Raw genomic sequence first — 21,959 nt, forward strand, 5'->3', positions numbered from 1 at the left:
AGGTTTTCCAACACCATTGACCATCCTCCAGTGAAGGTACCCGATTGTTGATGCATTACCTTGGACACATCAACTGTAACTGTGTAATCAAATAAACCCCCTTTTATAAAAGCCAATCCATTTCTGGTGTTTTGCATTCCAGCAGCACTGACAAACTAGAACAGGTTGTTAGTCTTTTTGTTAAGTTGAATGGCTATTCTTTTTAAAACCTGCACAACAAGCAGAAATAGAGACTTTGATTCCTTATAAATAACCATTATCGAGCCTTCAAATTTTCAGGTTGACTTTGGTGAGGCTCAATTTAAATGAGTGAGTACCAAAGATACTAGCTCTGTTCAGCGAGGGGAAGGAAACGATCTCTCCTTATTTCAAATAACTGCCCTGATGACTTCTATCACTTCTAGTCAGTGATGCTACTGCAAAACTGACCAAATTCTTTTGTTTTCTTCTTACTGCGGAAAGGAAGGAAATGGCACTGGCTTCAAAGCATAAATGACGTCCCCAAATGGTTAATGAGTTAATTCATTACAGTGCTCTACATGTGTGCTTAAATTCCATAATCTCTTGGTGAAGGATCAAGCACCAGAGGGACTCTTTCACATTACTTATTTAAATCCTATCTATTTCCAAAAATATAATAAAGCATATAATAAAGGCAAAAACTTGAATAAAGTCCAAACTGTTAAGATAATAATAACAACAATGAGCATGTGTTGACACCTTCCTAGGGACCAGGGATTCTTCCAAGGACTGCAAATGTATTAACGCAATCCTCACAACAATCCTCTACTGGCTCCGTACTAGAGATGAGGAAACTGAGGCACTGAGAAGTTGAGGAACTTGCCCAAAATAACACAGCTTGTAAGTGGCAGAACAGAGATTCAAACCCAGGCGATCTGGCTTCAGATTTCACTATTCTAAACTGATAAGTGAAATGTAAAGGGTTACGGGGGAGAGGAGAAGAGAAAGCAGACTAGTTATATTAATTAAATTAGCAACTTTAATTAAATACCAATTCATGTATGCTTCCTGTGAGCCTAAGCAAAGAAAACAATGCAATACACAATTCATTTTTCATTTACAAATAAAAAGAAGTGTATCAATTCATTAGAGTAGAGAAACTTTTTTTTGTAATTCTGGATTCAAGTTTTCTCCTGGATGTTTATAAAACATCATACCAGACAATGTCCTCAATAACATTGTTTTTTTAAATCCAGAGATGCTCCATACACAGCTGTCTTAAAACTATCCATCCTGATATCAAGTTCTATAAAGGCAATCCAACAACAAGCCAGAATCGTACAGTTCAGGGATGCAGAAATTTGAGTCTATTTTTTAAATTTGTTTATGCATTCAACTTACAGATACTTAATGAGTGCGAACTCTTTTTAAATTAAACTTTTTAATTTTAAGATAATTGTAGATTCATATGCAGTTGTAAGAAATAATACAGTGAGATCCCATGATTCCTTTATCCACTTTCCCCCAATGGCAACATCTTGGAAAACTACAGTACAACATCATAACCATGACATGGACATTGATAAAAAGTACAGAGCATTTCCATCACCACAAGGATCCCTCCTGTTGACCTTTTATAGACACAGCCACTCTCCCTTCTCCAATCCCTGACCCTTGGCAATCACTAATCTGTTCTCCATTTCTATAATTTTGTCATTTCAAGAAGCTTATATAAATGTAATCATGCAATACATAAACTTTTGGGATTGCCTTTCTTCACTCACCCTAGTTCCCTGAAGATTTATCTAAGTTTCTGAGTGTATCAATAGTTGATCCTTTTCATTGCTGAGTAGTGTTCCATGGTATGGATATACCATAGTTTGTTTAACCATTTACCCATTGAAGCTGGGCTGATTCCAGTTTTTGGCTATTACCAAAAAAAACAAAAATAAAAACAAAAAAACTGCTAAGAACATTCATGTATAGGTTACCATGTGAACATAAGTTTTCATTCCTCTGGGATAAATTGCTGGTCATGTGGTAGCTGCCTGCTTAGTTTTTATAAGAAATTGCCAAACTGTTTTCCAGAGTGACTGTATGTTACATCCCACCAATGTAGGAGTGATCCAATTTCTCTGCAGCCTCACTAGCATTTGGTGTTGTCACTATTTTTTATTTTAGCCCTTCTGATAGGTATGTAGTTATATCTTAACTTTGGTTTTATTTTGCATTTCCCTAATGGTTAACAATGTTGAACATTGTTCCCCGTGTTCATCTGCCATGTGTATATTCTCGTCAGTGAAATGTCTGTTTATGTTTCTTCTTTATATTCTAATTGGATTGCTTGTTTTTTACTGCTGAGTTTTGAGAAGTTCTTTACATATTCTAGATGCTTAGTCCTTTGTTAGAGATGTGGTTTGCAAACATTTTCTCCTAATCTGTAGCCAGTCTTTTCATCTTCTTCAACATTTGTTAAAAATCAGCTGGCCCCCCACTATTTTTAAGGGACTGTCTTAGATTTTAGGGACTGAGTACATAAATAAAGCACGTATCTTGTTACCAGGGGCTTACAATCTAGAAAAGCTAATGGCATACACACACAAAAAAAACACTAAAGATGAAAGAAAGCTAAGGCACAGGAAAAATACAAACAGAGTTAAAAGGATAGGAAGATTACTTCTGGGTTGGGAATGGGGAAGCAGGGAATAAGAAAAAAGCCTCATGGATTTCCTTTCAGGGGCAAAAAAGAAAGTTAGGACTGGGTTCCCCATTGCCCCTACCTGGCAAAGTAAATAGTACAAAATTACTCTGTTTAGCAGGGCAACAAGTAGAAGATCAGGATTCTCCCTCTGGATATAGAATATGGAATCATTTTACTTTTAATAATTCCTTATAATTCTATTCACAGAAACTATACATGAGAAAATTCAATGTCCAAACACTGGGCATTGAGAATTTAATGACTGAATTAAATCCACTCATTCAGGCAATAGTCCTAAACAAGGAGGACACAAGCCCTGCCTCAATGCACCATTCTAAAGGAGAGTGTTTTAATTAAGCCCTGGACCTCTATGCGTGGAAGTAATCAGTGAGCCCTGGTTGTGGGCAGTTAGCCCGCTTCCGCCCTTCTCCACGAGCAGTGTAACTATGTGATCAGGACTTCCACCCTACCGCCCCAAATCTTTACACTGACCCAAACACTAGCTGGAGACCTTGAAATATTACTTTTAAATGTTGCCGACTCTTGATTTAAACCAGCCAACAGATAGTAGCAAATACACTGCAACCTTGATTAATATGATCTCTAGGCACCAACTTTTTTTTAAAATTCATTTTATTGAGATATATTCACATACCATGCAGTCATACAAAACATATCATACATTCGATTGTTTACAGTACCATTACATAGTTGTGCATTTATCCCCAAAATCAATCCCTTACACCTTCATTACCACACACACAAAAATAACAAGTATAATAATTAAAGTGAAAAAGGGCAATTAAAGTAAAAAAGAACACTGGGTGCCTTTGTTTGCTTGTTTGTTTTTTTCCTTCCCCCATTTTTCTACTCATCCATCCATAAACTAGACAAAGGGGAGTGTGGTCCATATGGCTTTCCCAATCACCTTGTCACCCCTCATAAGCTACATTTTTATACAATCGTCTTCAAGATTCATGGGTTCTGGGTTGTAGTTTGATAGTTTCAGGTATCTACCGCCAGCTACCCCAATTCATTAGAACCTAAAAAGGGTTGTCTATATTGTGTGAAAGAGTGCCCACCAGAGTGACCTCTCAGCTCCTTTTGGAATCTCTCTGCCACTGAAGCGTATTTCATTTTCTTTCACTTCCCCCTTTTGGTCAATTAGATGTTCTCCATCCCATGATGTTGGGTCTACATTCCTCCCCAGGAGTCATATTCCACGTTGCCAGGGAGATTCACTCCCCTGGGTGTCTGATCCCATGCAGGGAGGAGGGCAGTGATTTCACCTGCCAAGTTGGCTTAGCTAGAGAGAGAGGGCCACATCTGAGCAACAAAGAGGCATTTGGGAGGAGGCTCTGAGGCACAATTATAGGAAGGCCTAGCCTCTCCTTTGCAGCAACAGTCTTCCCAAGGGCAAGTCCTGTGGTAGAGGGCCCAACCCATCAAACCACCAGTCCTCTATGTCTGTGAGCACATTAGCAATCACTGAGGTGGGGCAGCCCAATACCCCTGCATTCTCCACAAGCTCCTCAAGGGGGCTCTGCATATTATTTTTCCTTCTTTTTTTTTTTTTTAAATAACTCTTCTTTTTTAAATCAACTGTATAAAAAATTAAAAAAAATTTAAAAAAACATACACTAAAAGAACATTTCAAACAGACCACAACAAGGGAGTAAGAAAAAGACAACTAACCTAAGATAATTACTTTACTTCCAACATGTTCCTACTCTACCCCAAGAAAGTAACCTAATAAAGCAACATTTCTGTGAAACTGTTCCTACTATACCCATCAGAAATTAACAGATCATAGTCATTCCTGGGCATTCCCAGAACATTAAATTTACCCACGATAGCTTATCTGTTCTTATTGGATTATCGTTCCCCCTTCCTTAATTGCTCTCTATCACTAGTTCCCCTACATTCTACATTATAAACCATTCGTTTTACATTTTTCAACGTTCACATTAATGGTAGCATATAATATTTCTCTTTTTGTGCCTGGCTTATTTCGCTCAGCATTATGTCTTCAAGGTTCATCCATGTTGTCATATGTTTCACAACATTGTTCCTTCTTACTGCCGCATACTATTCCATCGCGTGTATATACCACATTTTATTTATCCACTCATCTGTTGAAGGACATTTGGGTTGTTTCCATCTCTTGGCAATCGTGAATAATGCTGCTATGAACATTGGTGTGCAGATATCTGTTCGTGTCACTGCTTTCAGATCCTCCAGGTATATACCGAGAAATGCAATCGCTGAATCGAACGGTAACTCCGTATCTAGTTTTCTAAGGAACTGCCAGACTGACTTCCAGAGTGGCTGAACCATTATACAGTCTCACCAACAATGAATAAGAGTTCCAATTTCTCCACATCCTCTCCAGCATTTGTTGTTTCCTGTTTGTTTAATGGCAGCCATTCTAATTGGTGTGAGATGGTATCTCATTGTGGTCTTAATTTGCATCTCTCTGATAGGTAGTGAAGCTGAACATTTTTTCATGTGTTTCTTGGCCATTTGTATTTCCTCTTTAGAGAACTGCCTTTTCACATCTTTTGTCCATTTTATAACTGGGCTGTCTGTACTTCATCATTGAGTTGTAGGATTTCTTTATATATGCGAGATATCAGTCTTTTGTCAGATACATGGTTTCCAAAAAATTTTTCCCATTGAGTTGGCTGCCTCTTTACCTTTTTCACAAATTCCTTTGAGGTACAGAAACTTCAAAGCTTGAGGAGTTCCCTTTTATCTATTTTTTCTTTTGTTGTTTATGCTTTGGGTGTAAAGTCTAGGAAGTGGCCGCCTAATACAAGGTCTTTAAGACGTTTCTCTACATGATCTTCTAGGAGTTTTATGGTACTGTCTTTTATATTGAGATCTTTGATCCATTTTGAGTTAATTTTTGTGTAGGGTGTGAGGTAGGGGTTCTCTTTCATTCTTTTGGATATGGATATCCAACTCTCCCAGCCCCATTTGTTGAAGACTGTTATGTCCCAGTTCAGTGACTTTGGGGGCCTTATCAAAGATCAGCCAGCCATAGATTTGGGGGTCTATCTCTGAATTCTCAATTTGATTCCATTGATCAGTATGTCTATCTTTGTGCCAGCACCATGCTGTTTTGACAACTGTGGCTTTATAATAAGCTTCAAAGTCAGGGAGTGTTAGTCCTCCCAGTTCATTTTCTTTTTTAGAGTGTCTTTAGCAATTCGAGGCATCTTCCCTTTCCAAATAAATTTGTAGGCACCAACTTTTGAGCACCAAGAAATAAGTATCACCTAAGAGGTAAGCTGTAAATATCACACTGGCTAGTTCATCTTGCTTTTTAGAGACTCATTTTCCCAATCATGATATTTCCAAGGATCAGGGGACTACTCTGATCCTTTAAGTTTTCTTTTTTTAATTCTCCAAAGTCACAGCCACTGTCTCAAACTTACAATTCTGTATGCAGTTTTACAACTGGAAAGGAAGGGTGAGTTTTCACATTTGGGAACCACAGAACAAAATTTTCTGCTGAAGGCTATAGGCCTTGTCCTCTGGTGGGAGCTGGGGGAGTTCAGGGCCTGGATGGTTTCATTACCCCTTGCCCTGCTTCAGGTCCTGTTCACATACCTCCTTCAAACATGTCTACCCAACCCAAGGCAGATAAGCAGCCCATCCAAGACAAACTGCCCTTATCCCAGAATCATAAGCCAAATTCTGAGGCTCTAAATTCCTGAAGCAGCCGAAGTTCTCCTGAAATCAATTCCAACAAGACAACAAGAAGCTTTTGGAACAAGAGCCCTCAAACATATGGATCCTTTGAAGATTCGAATATTTCAAATATCTCCTTTTGAAGGGGAAGAGGGAAACTATACATTCTTTAAACCATTGAATGTACCAACACCTCTTTAAAATAACTATCCCAAACTATAAGCATTAGTTCTTGAGGCACAGAGCTACAAAGCCAGGTGGCCTTGATGTTGCTGCAAATAGGTAAGATGCTGAGGAGAGGAGAAGGGAGGTAAGGGGAGGGTGGGGCACACACAGGGCTGGGTCTGGAAAGGTCTCAAGAGTTATTCCCATGCCAGGATTTCCTGTGACAAAATACGCTCTTGCAGAAAATATTCTGAAACCAACTAAGCTGACTTATTTGGGATTGGAGTCTATGAGGAAGAGGTATACTCAGATGGTAAGGCATGCCAGCAGGAAGCATGCTCCAGCCTTTTTGGAATAGGGAGCTGCTAGTCCCACATTTGATGTTTCATTAATGGCTATGTAAACAAATCCTGAACTTGCTGTTTTAATTTGCTCAGTGGGGAAGAAAAAAGTGCCACTCTATTGTAATTCCCAACTGGGTGCTTTTTTAAACGATCAGATGTTATTTCAATGTTCAGCATGCATATTTGATTTCCTTTCCTTAATATTTGTGTGACTTATCCTCCAATGGGAACTGGGAGTTTCAGAGAAGCTCTGAGAGGTCAGCCTTCACTGCAGCTTCTCTCAGCACCTCCATGGGCTTCTGGCCTGCTGCTTTGGATCTTCTTTCAGCTATACTTGTTGCAGCAGTGGCACACATGAACTATTTTCCCTCCAGGTCCCATGAGTCTTGGGGGTGTAAATCAATGCAAGCTGGAGATAGGACAGACCTAACAGATTATTCCATTCTCCTACAAGCTAAAGACAGGGAGCTTGAAGCACTGTGGAAAATACCCCAGGGAGATGATTCTCTAAGAAAGGATGACTCACCTCTGACCAGAATCTTCCACAAGTGAGCTGTTCTCGCCGGCTCCTCCTTTGAGAGAAGTTCCGACTGTACCTTACAGCCTGGAACACTCACAGAAAAGAGCTGTTTAGCCCAATTCCCTCCTGAAACAACAGTCTCTATAACAGCACCTCTTCAAGTGTTTAAAAAAAGTGAAAAATGGAGGTAAAGAAAAACTGGTGCCCTTTTCAATATTGTACTGCTATCATGGCCAGGCCTAGCAAAGGTATCTCAGAGAGGAAACTGCCACTCACTCACTATAATGCAGAAGATTCAAAGAGAGCTTATAGACATCACTTCTTTACATGTTTAATGAAGAAGGCACACCACAAGGCCTAAGAAAATTATAGTTTTCAAAGAGCTTAGCTTTGGCAAGATGTTTCTAGTTACACTGTAAAGCTTTAGTGTCTGATCCAGCACAAATGCTGATCCAGAACAGCTCTGGCAAGGTTTGACCTAGTGCCTGCCAAGGTGTGGCCCAGCCCACTGTGAACCCCAGAGCCTGCAACACGCCAGCAGCCAGGTGGACGAACTCCTGGATATGATTCTTGGTGCCTTCCTGCAGCTGTCTCTCATGCAGATAAGAAAAGGAAATACTTGAATTTCCAGTCTTTACAGTTACCTCACTGCATCAGAAGGCACATGCATCTGAGTCAGCCTAGAGGTCAAGGAATGGAAAGAAAGGTGGTGGTTCTCACTGAAGGCTGATCTATTTGCAGAAATTAGATTACCCCTCCACTGCAGGTATGTGCCTTATATTTTAGTTCTCTCCTTTAGGGATGCTCCCTTTTTATTAGACTCCACTACATAAGAACCAAGTCCACCAGTGCCCTCGAGAAGCACAAACTTAGGTAAGCCTGCCTTAGGATCTGTGGTAGGATGATATAGGTGGTTACACATACCAAAAAGGAAAAATCCACCCTTCCACAGAGAACTTTCCTGGACACTCCAAAAATCTGGGCTCATTTTTAGATTTACGAGTCTGGGGCTTAAAGCTAGGAAGGAAGCAGTTATTTTCCCACCAGAAGGATCATAACCACAAGTCTGTGAGAAACAACCTTTAGACCGAATTCAAGACTGGTTTCACATTTACTTGTTCTGCAGACCCAGTATCTGACAGCTTCACTGGCAGAAGGCTAGGAGATGACTGGAACGGAAGGACAGAGGTAGCATATGGCCCATGTTCTAGTTCTGTTAGCTTTCAAAGGAGGTTATTATGAAGTCTAATTCCATGATTGTTTCCATCTTTCAGTTCTTCTAGTGCGAGAAGAAAAAGTAGGATCATTTGTTTAGAATCATAGAATACATCTCTCTCCATTCTCCCTGGATGCATACTTAGCTATAAATTTTACTAATTCTATTTCATATGCAACTGTTATATAGTGTCTCAGCTCTGCAATTTCTTCAATTAGCCAACCTCCCTTTCACTAATTAACTCTGAGCTAAGGTTATTTTCCTTCTCCTAGGTTCTATAATCAATTCAAACACCAAGTCTACAGATTTTCCATTACCACTATCTAATACGCTTTCCCTGTCTTCAATCTCTGTCATCTCTAATTCATCCTGTGATCTAACTGCTTTTACCATACACTTCTCTACCAAACTACAATACTTCTTGACTATCAGTTTAAAACTTTTAGCTAGCCTCTTAACCTATCCATCAACTGGTCCTTTATTGCTCAACCAACCTAGCTTCTACCAAACAAAATTTCTGCTCTAGTCATATCAATCTGCTTATGATTCTCCCGTGCTACCACTCACACCAAGCTCATTCTCACTCTGATGCCCGTCATCTTGGTGTTTCCCACATAGGAAATCCTATTCAGAGATGGTCATGTGTCCTCGTGAAAAAAGTGGGGTATTCCAAGCTCTTTTCCTGTCTTCTGAGAATCAGACATACTTAAGATATTATCCCATGTTTGTTTAAGAGTATATACTTGCTTTTAGCTTGAGGAGTTATGAACAAAATAGTATAAATAAATTCTCACAATTTATTAGCATCCAAGAGGTTAGAACAGCCTCTACCACCTACAGGATACCCAGACAGTTAAAAAAAGAACTTCAGCATTTTGTGTGCCTAACAACATACAGTTGCTCTTAATGAATTCCCATTCCCACGTGAAGTCTTGATTTTTATAACCAGTATTATTAGCCAAGCACATTTCACATCTCTCAGGTGAAAATGTTCAACACTTAACGGCTACTAATAATTTTTATGGTTGGAAATGAGGATCAAAGTATGAAAGGAAAAATAAATTCACTGGTTCATACATTCAGCCAAGTCTGCATGGCTCATTTTCTGCCACATGTTTTAAACTGTCTCTTAAAGGCAGAGGAGGGAAGGGGAGGAGGAACAAGTTGCATTTTATTTCCTAACTCTTTAGGTCTGAAATAAAAGCAGATGGACTTAAGGAAAAAAAAATCAAACACTTGAGTAACACTATACACTGCTACTGCTCCCACAGGAGTTCCTTGCAAATGAGTATCAAGAATTCAATAGATACTTTCCTGGTAAAATACATAAACAGATAAATAAATTATCCCAGGCTGAAAAGAATTCCACATCTGGTAGCTCACTAGAGCTTGTCAAACAAGTCAAAAACATGCAGGGCCAGAGAAGATCACTCTTTAGCTCGCGATTTCAGGGCTGGAGAGGGAATGTTACATTTCCCAAAGCTCTTTGCCATCCAACAGGGAACGCAATCTATTTGAACAGGCAAATGACCCCTGGGTTTTCTTCAATTAAATAAATTTTAGACCCAATATTAGGTCTTGAATCCAAATGTCTGTGGGTTCAAGACACAGACACTACAAAAAAAAGGCCTTTCTTACATGGTCTGGCCTGTCATTTCCAAGAACTTGTTACAGTGGACCTTTAGGGTTATGTTCAATGTACATCTAAAACCTTAAAAAAGGAACTTAAGCTCTTTGCACCTCAGTTTTCTCAGCAATAAACATGTCAGGATGATCTCTAAAGCCCCTTTATGTTCTGTCACAGTGCTTCCTTTAAAAATGTAGCTTCCTGACAGGGGGCTAGGACTGGGTTATAGGCACACAGAGATGCTGATCCTATCAGCCAATTACAGCAGATCACCATCTACTACAAGCAGCCTTGGCTATGTACCCTATGAAGAGTAGTACCATTAGCTATTTGTGCTGTGGTTTGACAAAGGCTGGAGAAAGCACTGCTGTAGCTCTAAAAACTTCTTTCTGGAAAGGGATTCTAGAGTTTGCCATCAATATTCAAGCTAATATTCTAGGTGGATTTTATCCCCATCATTCATCTTATATCTCTTCACTCTTATAGTAGGCCCAAATTTCCTCCTCGTAGCTTTGAGAAGTGTGCAATCTGTGGGCTGGCTATTAGTTTCTGTCCTTAAGCAAACCATGGAACCTGTGGTTTTCAAATGGTCTCTGTAAATCAACTGTTCCAACCCCGGAACAAAAGCACTGCCTTCAGATGCCCTCGCATTTGTGAAGAAACATGCTGGAATTCTGGTGCCGAGTCTACATGTTACGCCTCAGAAGATGGGTCATCAGAACTATAAACAAAATGGTCCCTGGCTCACCACACTCTGCTCTGGTCGTTCTCCATTAAAACAACTGCTGCATTCTCCTTTCAACTTCTAACATGCAATTGGCCATCACCTGCAAATATCCCTGGATCCTCCTCACACATGCAACCTTTCTGTGTTTCATACGAAAGTGAAAGAGTCTGATACTTTATATAAAGAAGCTTCACACTTTTCACATGGAGTCACATCTTATGAGTTTGACTGTACTTCTGATCCCTTAGAATCACTGCATCTGAAGGGATTTCAGGAAGTCAATTAGTCTATTTTTCTGACTCCAGGAAGAACTAGGAAAACCACTATAGAAGACAGCTGGCTTAATGGGGAAGAGTCCCCTCTATCTCCAGATTTCTCGAAAAATTCTTTGGAACCACAGTAAAAAAGGTCTGTGGCATGGTTTCTCTTTGATTCCCACATATCAAATACTGTGTTTAAACCATTTTTAATTTAAACTAGGACAACAAATTAAGCTACTACAGAAATGATAATGGCTATAGAGAATAATAGAAGAAACAGAGATGTTTATCTCAGAGAGGAACAATCGGGACATTTTGATTATGTTAATATTGAAGGTGCTGAGGTAACCAACTTTACCTAATTGATCCAGAAAGGACATTAAACCCACAACTGTAGGACATACATTCTTTTCAGATACACATAGAACATTTACCAAAATAAACCGTTTACTGGGCCACATAGTCTCAACAAATTTCATAATAATAAAATCATACAGAGTATATTTTATGGCCAGTGGAATCAAACTAGAAATCAATAAGAAAAAGATAACTTAAAAAACTGACAAATGTTTAGAAATTAAACAATATACTTCTACAGAACCTATGGCTTAAGGAAATTACAATGGAAATTACAAAATATTATGAACTTAAGGACAATAAAAATACAATATATCAAAAACTTGGGAGTGTACCTAAAGTAGTGATTAAAGATTAATTAACAGTTTTAAGTGCAAATTTTACAAAAATAAATGTTGAGAACAATGATCTAAGAAATCATCTCAAAAGGCTGGAAAAATGGCAGCAAATTAAATTCAGAGGAAGTAGGAGGAGGAAATTAATTAAAAAGAGAGCAGAATTCATGAAATACAAAACAAATATAGAGAAAAATCAACAAAACAAAAAACTGAATCTTTGCAAAGATTATGACATTGACAAACCTCTAGAAAGACTGAGCAAGAAAGAGAAAATAAAAGAAGAAAATAAAATTTACCAATATAGGAATGATAATTTGGTGTATGGGTTTCACTCAGTTTCTTGGACATATAAGTTTATGTCTTTTGCCAAATTTGGAATTTTCAGCTATTATTTCTTTAAACATTTTTTCTATTCCACATTTTTCTCTTTTCCTTCTGGGACTCTGATGACACAAATTTTACATCTTTTCTGATTGCCCCATAGGTCCCTGAGGCTCTGCTCATTTTAATTCAACCTATCTTCTCTCTGTGATTCATATAGGATCATTCTTACCAATTTATCTTCAAGGTCACTGGTTCTTTTTTGTTATCTCCATCCTCTCACTGAGCCCATTCAATGAGTTTTTCATTTCAGGCACTGTATTTTCAGTTCTGAAATTTCCATTTGGTTCTTCAAATCTTCTATTTCTCTGCTGAGACTTTTCTATTTTTCCGTTTGTTTTGGCAGTGCTCATAATTGCTTATTAGAACATCTTTATGACAGATGTTTTAAAATCCTTGTCAGGTAATTCCAACATTTGTGTCATCTGCTGTTAGCATCTGTTGATTATCTTTTCACATTAAAGTTGCAATTTTTCTGGTTCTTGGTATGATGAGTAATTTTGGACTGTATCCTGAACATTTTGTTTTCCCTTTTCAAACTTGATTTGGCTATTCAAGGTTCTTTGTATTTTCACATGAATTTTAGAATCAGCTTTTCAATTAAAAAAAAAAAAGATCCTGCTGGGATTTTGATTGGGTACGCATTGTATCTACAGATCAATTTGGGGAGACGGGACATCTTATCAATAATGACTCTTTTGACCCATGAAATTGGTATTTTCTCCATTCAATTAAGTCTTCTTTAATTTCTCTCAACATTTGTCATTTGCAATGTATCGGTCTTTCACCTCTTTTGTCATATCTATCCCTAAGTGTTTCATATTTTTTATGCAATTATAAATAGCATAGTTTCTTAAAATTTCAATTTCTGATATTTTGCCAGTATATAGAAATATATATTCATATTGATTTCTGCATGTCAACATTGTATTCTCTGAACTTGCTAAATTAACTTATTCTAGTAACATTTGCATAGATTCCTTTGAATTTTCTACACAAACCAGAATTGCCCAATAAAACTCAAGAGTTCTATATATATGCTGTACAATAAGACAGTCACTAGACACACTGAGCACTTGAAATGTGGCTACTGAAACTGAGACACCGAGTTTTAAATTAAATTAAATTAAATTTTAATTTAAATTTAAATAGCTACATGTGGCTAGTGTCTTCCATGTAGGATAGTGTAGACACAGAAGATCCTGTCTGGGAATAAAGACAGATGTACTTCTTTCTTTCCAAAATGTATGCCTTTTAATTCATTTTCTTGCCTTATTACATAGGCTAGGACCTTCAGTATAATGCTGAATATACCTTCAGTATAATAATGAATAGAAGTATACAAGCATACATCTCTGCCTTGTACAAGATCTCAGGGCACAAACAGTCTGTCTTTCACCATTAAGAATGATGTTAGCTATAGGTTTTTTAAAAAGAAGCCCTTTACAGTTTGCTGAGAGTTTTTTAAAAATCATGAATGGATGCTGAATTTCATCAGATGCTTTTTATGCATTTAATGAGATGATAAAGTGGTTTTTCTTCCCTTTCTTTCTGTCTGTCCTCTCTGTCTGTTTATCTGTCTGTCAATACAGTGAATTACATTGATTTTTGAATGCTAAATCACCTTTTCATTCATAGGAGAAAACTGTTTGGTCATGATGTTTTACTTTTTATATATTTCTGGATTTGGTTTGTTATTATTTTGTTAGTGACCTTCCATCTACGTTCATGAAAACCACTGCTCTGAAATTCTTAAAACTTCTTTGGTTTTGGTATCAGGGGAATGCTGGCCTCATAAAATTAACTGGAAAGTGTTACCTTCTCTTTGATTTCTTGGAATAGTGTGTGTAGAATTGGTATTATTTCTTTCTTAAATGTTTGGTAGAATTTGCCAGTAAAGGCAACTGGGCCAGGAATTTTCTTCATGGGAAGGTTGTGAACTACAAATTAAATGTGTTGACATTTTTTTCTTTTCCAGCACTTGACATAATTAATGATGGGTTGAATAACTTTTGTAGTTAAATAATGTAACATAAATTATTTTTATTTAAAAATTCCCAAAGGCCAGCTTACACACATAAGTACTGAGAATCAAACATAAACAACATCCACAAGGCAACCAATGGCAGTCAATAGGCACATGTAGGCTCCCTCTTGCCATATGACTTCATGATCAAGCATTCAATCAAGAGAAAATCCTTCAATCACATCCATCCACTCACCATAGGTTTATAGCACTGATCTTGCATACTTTTTGGGCATCTTCCATGAACTCAGTGTTAATGCTGATTGCTTGATAACTAAGAACACCCAATGGAAGAAAATAAACGCAAATAAATACTAAGGTATAAGATTCTGTTAGGTAGAGTTGAAGGTCACAAATCATTGTAATATCTAAGATATCCACCCAACCCACCCCCTAGAATCAATTTTCACTCCTATGGGGTTGATAATGCCCCATTAAGAAGGCACAGTCCTTGATGGATAAATCATTCAGAAGTGTCTTGCTTAATTTTCAATATTTAGTTTTGCTAGGTAGCTTAGTAGTACTGTTTCCCAATTTAATTCTCTGTGGTCTGAGAACATACTCTGTATAATTTCAATCCCTTTAAATTTACTTAAACTTTTTAATGTCCCAGCATATGGTCTATCTTGAAGTACCATGTGCAGCTGAAAAGATACATGTTCTGCAGTTGTTGGATACTGTGTTCTATATCCAAAGAAAATGTTCAACCAAACAGAACCACAAGATTCCATATTTGTCAGTCTGTAAGATCAACAGATGATCATCAATGCAAGGTCAACCATCTGATTTAAAATTTACAGTGGGAAATGGACTTGAGACACCAAATTCCTTTATCACTAACTTGCTGGGTCAGGCCTTCAGCATGTTTCTCAATTTCCTTCAACATAATCTGGAGGAAAATGAACCAAAACAAGATTTGGAAAAAAAAAAAATATTTTTTTTAAGTTGGCTGGGAATAAATTAACCAAGAACATGAGATACTTTGGGAATTCTCAGGTAGGGCTGCCATATAAGTTACATCTCAAGCACATCTCCTTTCATGGATTTTCTGATTGAAGTTGCACCTACACCACATGTAAGAGGCTGAAGAGGAGAAATACACACCACATTTTTCTTGTAAGATAATGTTTTTAACTGCAGGGTGTCTTTAAATCTTTTGCTCAAAGCACATCAGCACTGAATCCTATAATTCTCAGGGTGCAATGCTAAGGTCCACAGGAACTAGACTGTAGAACACAGTCAAGTGGAAGGACATGCAAGTAAGAGTAATTTCAGTCTTGTATCTTTCATATGCATGGTAGTAATGGAGATTTATTTATTCACTCATCAACTATTTAGTGAGTAACCACTGAATGCAATGAGCTGGTAAGCAAAGAGGATATAATAATGAACAAAACAGACATGGTCCCTGCCCTTATGGTGCTTACATTCTAGAAGAAAAAGCAGACCTTAAACAACACACTTTGCCATTAATTACTTGATTGCAAAGAGGTACAGAGTGCTCCGAACCTAACCGAGTCTGGGTGCTCTCTGAAAGCTTCCTTGAGAGAGCAACATTTGAGATGAGTGCTAAAGAATGAGTAGGAATTGATAAAACAGATACAATCCTAAAGTCTAATGAAAGAGATGGGTTGTGATAAGTGCCACAAAGAAGTACCTGTACTACTGGGTTCCAACCTAACTCCCTAAGGCACCAATAGTTGTTAAATGATTTATTTATTCACTTAATCAATCAAGCAAGCCTACTCCCAATTCTAGGCTCTGGCATCAAAAACACAATTGAGGAGCACCTTCATCTTCTGTCTTTTTACTGAACACGAAACTGGTTAACCTCCCCAGGAGAAAATTGGCTCTTCTGAAAATGTAAAGAACAAACAACCCTTCCCATCAATTTTAATAGAATCATCAATGGAATAACAATAGTAGTAGTAATAGCAGTAATAAAAAGAGCAACAGCAGCTATCACAGTGTATCCAAAGTGTGTAGCATACAGCCCACCACAAAGAAAGTACATTTTCTGAGTACTATCCATGTTATATAATTTTATCTAATGCCTTGTACTAACTTCATGAAGTAGATACTGTTAACGTCATTTTATATAAGAATAAACCAGGACTCAAAGAGATTAAATAACTTGTTCAGGTCATAAACTGATCAGTGACAGAGAAGAAATTTGGGCCCAGAGCTATCCTAACTTTGAAGCCCACACTATTAATTACTAGACAAGAAATCACTTTAAAACCCTCATGGTAGGGATGCCTGAGAAATTTACTTGTTGTCTTTAGAATTAAAGTAATTTAACATTGGACAAATGATAGGCTGATAGCTTTAAGTATTACTTTTTAGGACCAGTGGTCTCTGACAAACGTTATTCAGGGTAAAATCCTCAGGGAAGACAGATTTGTGCCAGACAAATCTGGATTTAAATCAACCCCAACTTTTCCACTTATCAGCTGTGTGACTTCAGTCAAGTAACCTCACCATGCTGAGTTCAGTATAGAATGAGAAACAATCTTTGCTTTGAAGGTTTGGGAAAAGATCAAAAGCAATATATGTAAATGCCTGTAACCTTGATAGGAGCATAATAAGTTGAATATATAACATAGTTATGAAAGTTGCTCATTCCATAACATCTGAAGAAGATTCCAATTTAATGGAGATGAGGCCATTTTAAGCTCCCAAGCCTCTGATATGGAATTACTTCTTTACAAGTACTGTGGAATCAAATACAGGTAATCAGAGTAAAGCGATTAAGATTCTAGCTCAATCCCTCTAAGTTTTGTACTTTTTCTCATTAACACATTTTTTGTTGCTTGAATTTTTCACTCGGGGTTGAGAGCGATCCCAGTAAATCATGTAGTCCACACCTCTGTTTTTATTAGGCTTCCTTTTGACCAACTGAAAATACTGAAGAGGTAGCACTTGGTCCATCCTGGCTGTATCAATCTGAGTATTCCCTTTTTCCACTCTCTTTTGCCACCAAAATAAATACACAGGAATAGTTTGAAGTCATTATACGCAACAAGGAGAGAACACTACCAAAAAATTTGTCTTTTTGCCATGACTTGGCTAGAGAAACAGTTAAGTAATTTACTTAAAAAAAAAAAAAAAGTGATACTAAAACCACCTAACATCCTGGATGTGATGATGTAAAAGGCATCTCCTATAAATGAAAATAAATCCAAAAAGGTGAATGTATGTTTTGACAGCTACTCACATGCCTTTCATTGGCCAATAACTATATTGCTTGGTGTGTCACATAAGAGCCTATTTTCCAACAACAACTCTGTTTACACTCAGATGGAGCCATATTAAACAAACTGAGGAAATCTGAGCTTTTAATTTTTGGTGGTGGTAGTGATTCCCATCTCTTCCGCTTAAAAGCTCCCTTTTCATATAAGTTTGAAAATAAACTTCCACAATAGATGTATGTACCAAACATGGCTTCATTTAATACAATTTCATGAACTACTTTAAGAACCCCAAATTCAACAAATCCCAAGTCAACTAAAGAAGATGGTTACATCTCTCCCAAAGGCCAGGTGACCTCAGGGGATAAATTTCACCACTTTCTCCTGGGCCCAGCTGCAGCTAATTGATTTATGCGTTCTGTTTTGCTTAGGTCTGATACCGCCATTACACCTCTGCAGCCATGGGCCTCTGCCTGTCTGTATCTCACGGACCTCCTTCCTGAGAGGGCTCATCAACTCCTACTGCTTTTCACCAGGCCTCGGCTCTGGCACTTTCCCCTGGGGAGACCCTTACCGGTCTCCATACTTAACCCCTGAACCCAGCCTAATCTGTCAGCCACACTGAATGAGCGGTGATAGAGAATATTTCTCCCTAAAGACAGGCAGCCAGCCTTTCCACTTAACACTCACAAAGAAAGTCATCAACAGGCTCTGCTTTCTGTTTATCAGTGCCACCAGTTTCCTCATGTACTGATGTTTTTATTGTTGTGGTGCCCAGCTGCTTGAGTCAGGGCAAGTGCTATTCAAGGAGACATCGATTAAGTGCTTGTTAAATTCCATAGACAGTCTTTTGAAAATGTCCCCTAGGGACTCTCCTTGGGAGTTCCCAAAACAAGTATTGGCACAGTTGTCATTTTAGAATAGGGTTTCCCCAAAGTTTTAAAGAACAGCTTCATAATCAACATTCGTACTGCACAGTGTTTGGAATTTATGAGAAGAGTTCAGAAATTACGACTTTAGAGAATGAAAAATAATGTATCTTTTTTTTTTCTTTTTTAGGAAAGACAAGCAATAATAGGCAATAAATGGTAAATAATGTAAATGTACTGTTTTAAGCTTCCTTACCTCATAACCAAACTGCAGCTCATCGGAGGTCAGCATAATGATATCATCATCAATGGCCAGAACAGCCTCTGTCTCAATTTCATCATAAGGGAAGAAACGGTTACTCAACTTGTTTTCAGCAGTCCTCACAACTTTTAATGGAACCCGGATTTTGGGCCAGAGAGAATCTAGAAAAAGAGAAAGAAGGTATTTATTACTCTCCCAACTTTGGTAAGGAGAAAGTGGTGAACACATCATATCACAAACGAGATAAAAGAATCAACTTGCATCCATGGATCTCATCAAATCCAAAGGTGCACAGTGGGCAGGGGGAATTCTTACATATGCATTTTAAAATATCTGTATATTATAATTTTTCTAACCTCTCTAAATCCTTACAACATGACCAGTGTTCAACACTGTCCTAACCAGAATGCACAAATTGGCTTCAACTCACAATTGAGAGGTAGAGAAGCAAAATGACTGAACCAAAATCACAACAGGAAGAACAGATTTGGAATTGCCTCGTTCTCAGGACCATAGTTTTGATATCAGAACTTCACCAGCTCTGCAAAATACCTTTAGGCGGGTACTTCCCTGCTCAAAACTTGCCTGCAGCTCTGCTAGGAATTCAATCCATTGTGCTGAAGATGTCTGCCCCAATGTGCCCATCCCTAGAATGCCATTCCAAGCAGCAAGCAATGCTGTTAAAACCCACCCCTCACAAAAATATGTTTCACACTGAGTAAGTGCAGTTTTCTTAACTCAGCACTTTATTCCCTCGCCAGCCCCTCCCCCACCACCCCAATTCACTGGGTTTGGTTTCTCATTATGACCAATTTAGAAAGTAAATATCAAATTTCTAGGCTCATTTATGTGGGGTTTTCTATTATACTAAAGAAACACCAATCCATAACTTCTCTCATATTTTTTTACCATTCTATTTTGAAATGCTCAAAGAAATTCAACCACAGGTTCTTTGTTTTAAAATGCTGCATTTAGCGTTGCATGAAATAAATACATCTTTGGTAAAGTATCCATCTCCATAGACCACAGGGTTCGCTAAAGAGGGCAGTTTATTCTTCGTGGAACAACAGTTGAATGAGAATAGGAAAGCTAGGTATCATACTGCTTTTAAAAAGGCTCTCATATAATTATGGGGAAATCTGTTTTATTGTAGGTCTTGAAGCCCCAAAATGCCTGTGGCCACTCCGCCATCACCATACTAAAGGAGAAGTATGAAATAGGGAAAGTCAGAGAGGAAAAAGGCCATCTTAATTGACTACAGATAAAATATCTTACTTCTGCCTTTTACAGTAGTTCCATGCAACACGTTGCTAGGGCCCTCCCAGAGTTTTGGCAGGGGCGTGTGCAAGTAAGACATCCTGTAGTTAAGGAATATATCCATATTTAAATAAACTCATGATACAGAGCCTAAAAAAGTGGTCAACTCCAAAAGAAGCATGTTTGGGAAAGGGCTGAACCGGAGACGAAAGAATTGATCTTTGAGTAACTTCCTTTTAATCAATAACAATAGTTAATTATGGTTTCAATCTGGATGCAGAATTATATCATCAATAACTATCTTTGGAATAAATGAATGTGGGCACAGAGCTGGGAGACTGGAAAGCTGAATTCCATATTATCCATGGGATCTTAGGCAAGTCCCTTCTTCTTAGGATAAGAATAAGCAGAGAGAGAGAGAGAAGGGAACCTTTATTAAGCAACCAGTATATGCCAGAAACTTTATACATGCAATGTCATTCAATCCTTCTGGTAACCCTATGGGGCGGAAATTATTTACAATGTAGTATTTTAAAGGCTCAGAGAGGTTAAGTAACTTATCCAATGTCACACAGCTAATAAATGATAAGGACAGTATTTGAACCTAAATCTGTTTAGCATCAAAAGCCAAATGCGCCCTTGTAGTATCCACTGCAGCTTGAAAATTCTGTTTCTCTAGGTCTGGGACACAACTGCGAAAGTTTAATAACTTTTTCCAGCAACCATCCTTATTCTTGCTTGCTTCCCATTCTCTCTTCCAGATAAAGAAAACGCCTGTCATTAATCTACAGTCCTTAAATCTTTTTTTTCTTTTTTGGTGGGTGTCAATAATATTATTTATTTATTTATTTATTACTGAGATTTTTCAGATACCATACAACTATCCAAAGATCCAAGGTGTACAATCAATTGCCCACGGCATCACCATACAGCTGTGCATCCATCAACAAAATTAATTTTTTTTTCAATTTTTAGAACATTTTCACTACTCCAGAAAAGAAATAAAGGCAAAAAAAAAGGAAACTCAGATCCTCCCATACCCCTAACCATGCCCCCCTCCATTACTGGTTCATAGTTTTGGTATAGTACATTTGTTAGTGTTGATGAAAGAATGTTAAAATACTACTAACTGTAGTATATAGTTTGCAAATAGGTATATATATTTTTCCCTATATGCCTCTCTATTGTTAACTTCTAATTATAGTGACATACATTAGTTCTAGATCATGAGAGAGATTTCTAATATTTGTATAGTTAATCACGGACATTGTCCACCACAAGATTCACTATTTTATACATTCTCATCTTTAACCTCCAACTTTCCTTCTGACATGCGTGACTCTGAACTTACCCTTTCCACCACCTTCACTCACCTTTCAGCACTGTTAGTTATTCTCATAACATTCTACCATCACCCCTGTCCATTTCCAAACATTTAAGTTCACCCTAGTTGAACATTCTGCTCATAATAAGCAACTGCTCCCCATTATTTAGCCTCATTTCTATATCTTGGTAACTTATATTTCATTTCTATGAGTTTACATATTATAATTAGTTCATATCAGTGAGACCCTGAAATATTTGCCTTTATATGTCTGTCTTATTTCACTCAATATAGTGCCCTCAAGGTTTCTTCATCAACCCATTTCTTTTAATGTGGTTTTCTTCACACACTATACATTCCATCCTAAGTAAACAATCGTTGGTTCCCCGTATAGTCACGTATTTATGTATTGAGCACCATCGCCACTCACTATACAAGGACATCTCCATTTCTTCCACAAAGGCAGAGGAAGAGTCAAAGGCGGCAAAGGGGCAAAAGAAAAAGAGAGAAAAACAAACAAACAAAAAAAACTTGATAGCTAGAAAGCTACAAAAGGAAAGACAGCACTAACCTAAAGTAGAATAAAGAGTCAGACAACATCACCAATGCTCAGAGTCCTATACCCTTCCCCTATTCCCCACCCCCCCATATGCATTTAGCTATGGTATATTGCCTTTGTTACATTAAAGGAAGCATAATACAATGTTTCTGTTAATTCTAGCCTCTAGTTTGCATTG

The 21,959-nt window shown here is 37.8% G+C and overlaps 1 protein-coding gene across 1 annotated transcript in view; it reads right to left on the bottom strand.

Annotated features, from left to right (window-relative positions):
* The window catches only part of EXT2 (exostosin glycosyltransferase 2), a 173,127-nt gene that overhangs the window by 19,238 nt on the left and 131,930 nt on the right, over positions 1-21,959 (bottom strand). Inside the window, exon 10 of the mRNA XM_037838816.1 lies at positions 18,636-18,802. Coding sequence (XP_037694744.1) covers positions 18,636-18,802 — 167 coding nt within the window. The remainder of the gene's footprint in view (positions 1-18,635; positions 18,803-21,959) is intronic.

Source organism: Choloepus didactylus, chromosome 6 (assembly GCF_015220235.1).
Source record: "Choloepus didactylus isolate mChoDid1 chromosome 6, mChoDid1.pri, whole genome shotgun sequence".
In the NCBI taxonomy this organism is placed as follows: Eukaryota; Metazoa; Chordata; class Mammalia; order Pilosa; family Megalonychidae; genus Choloepus; species Choloepus didactylus.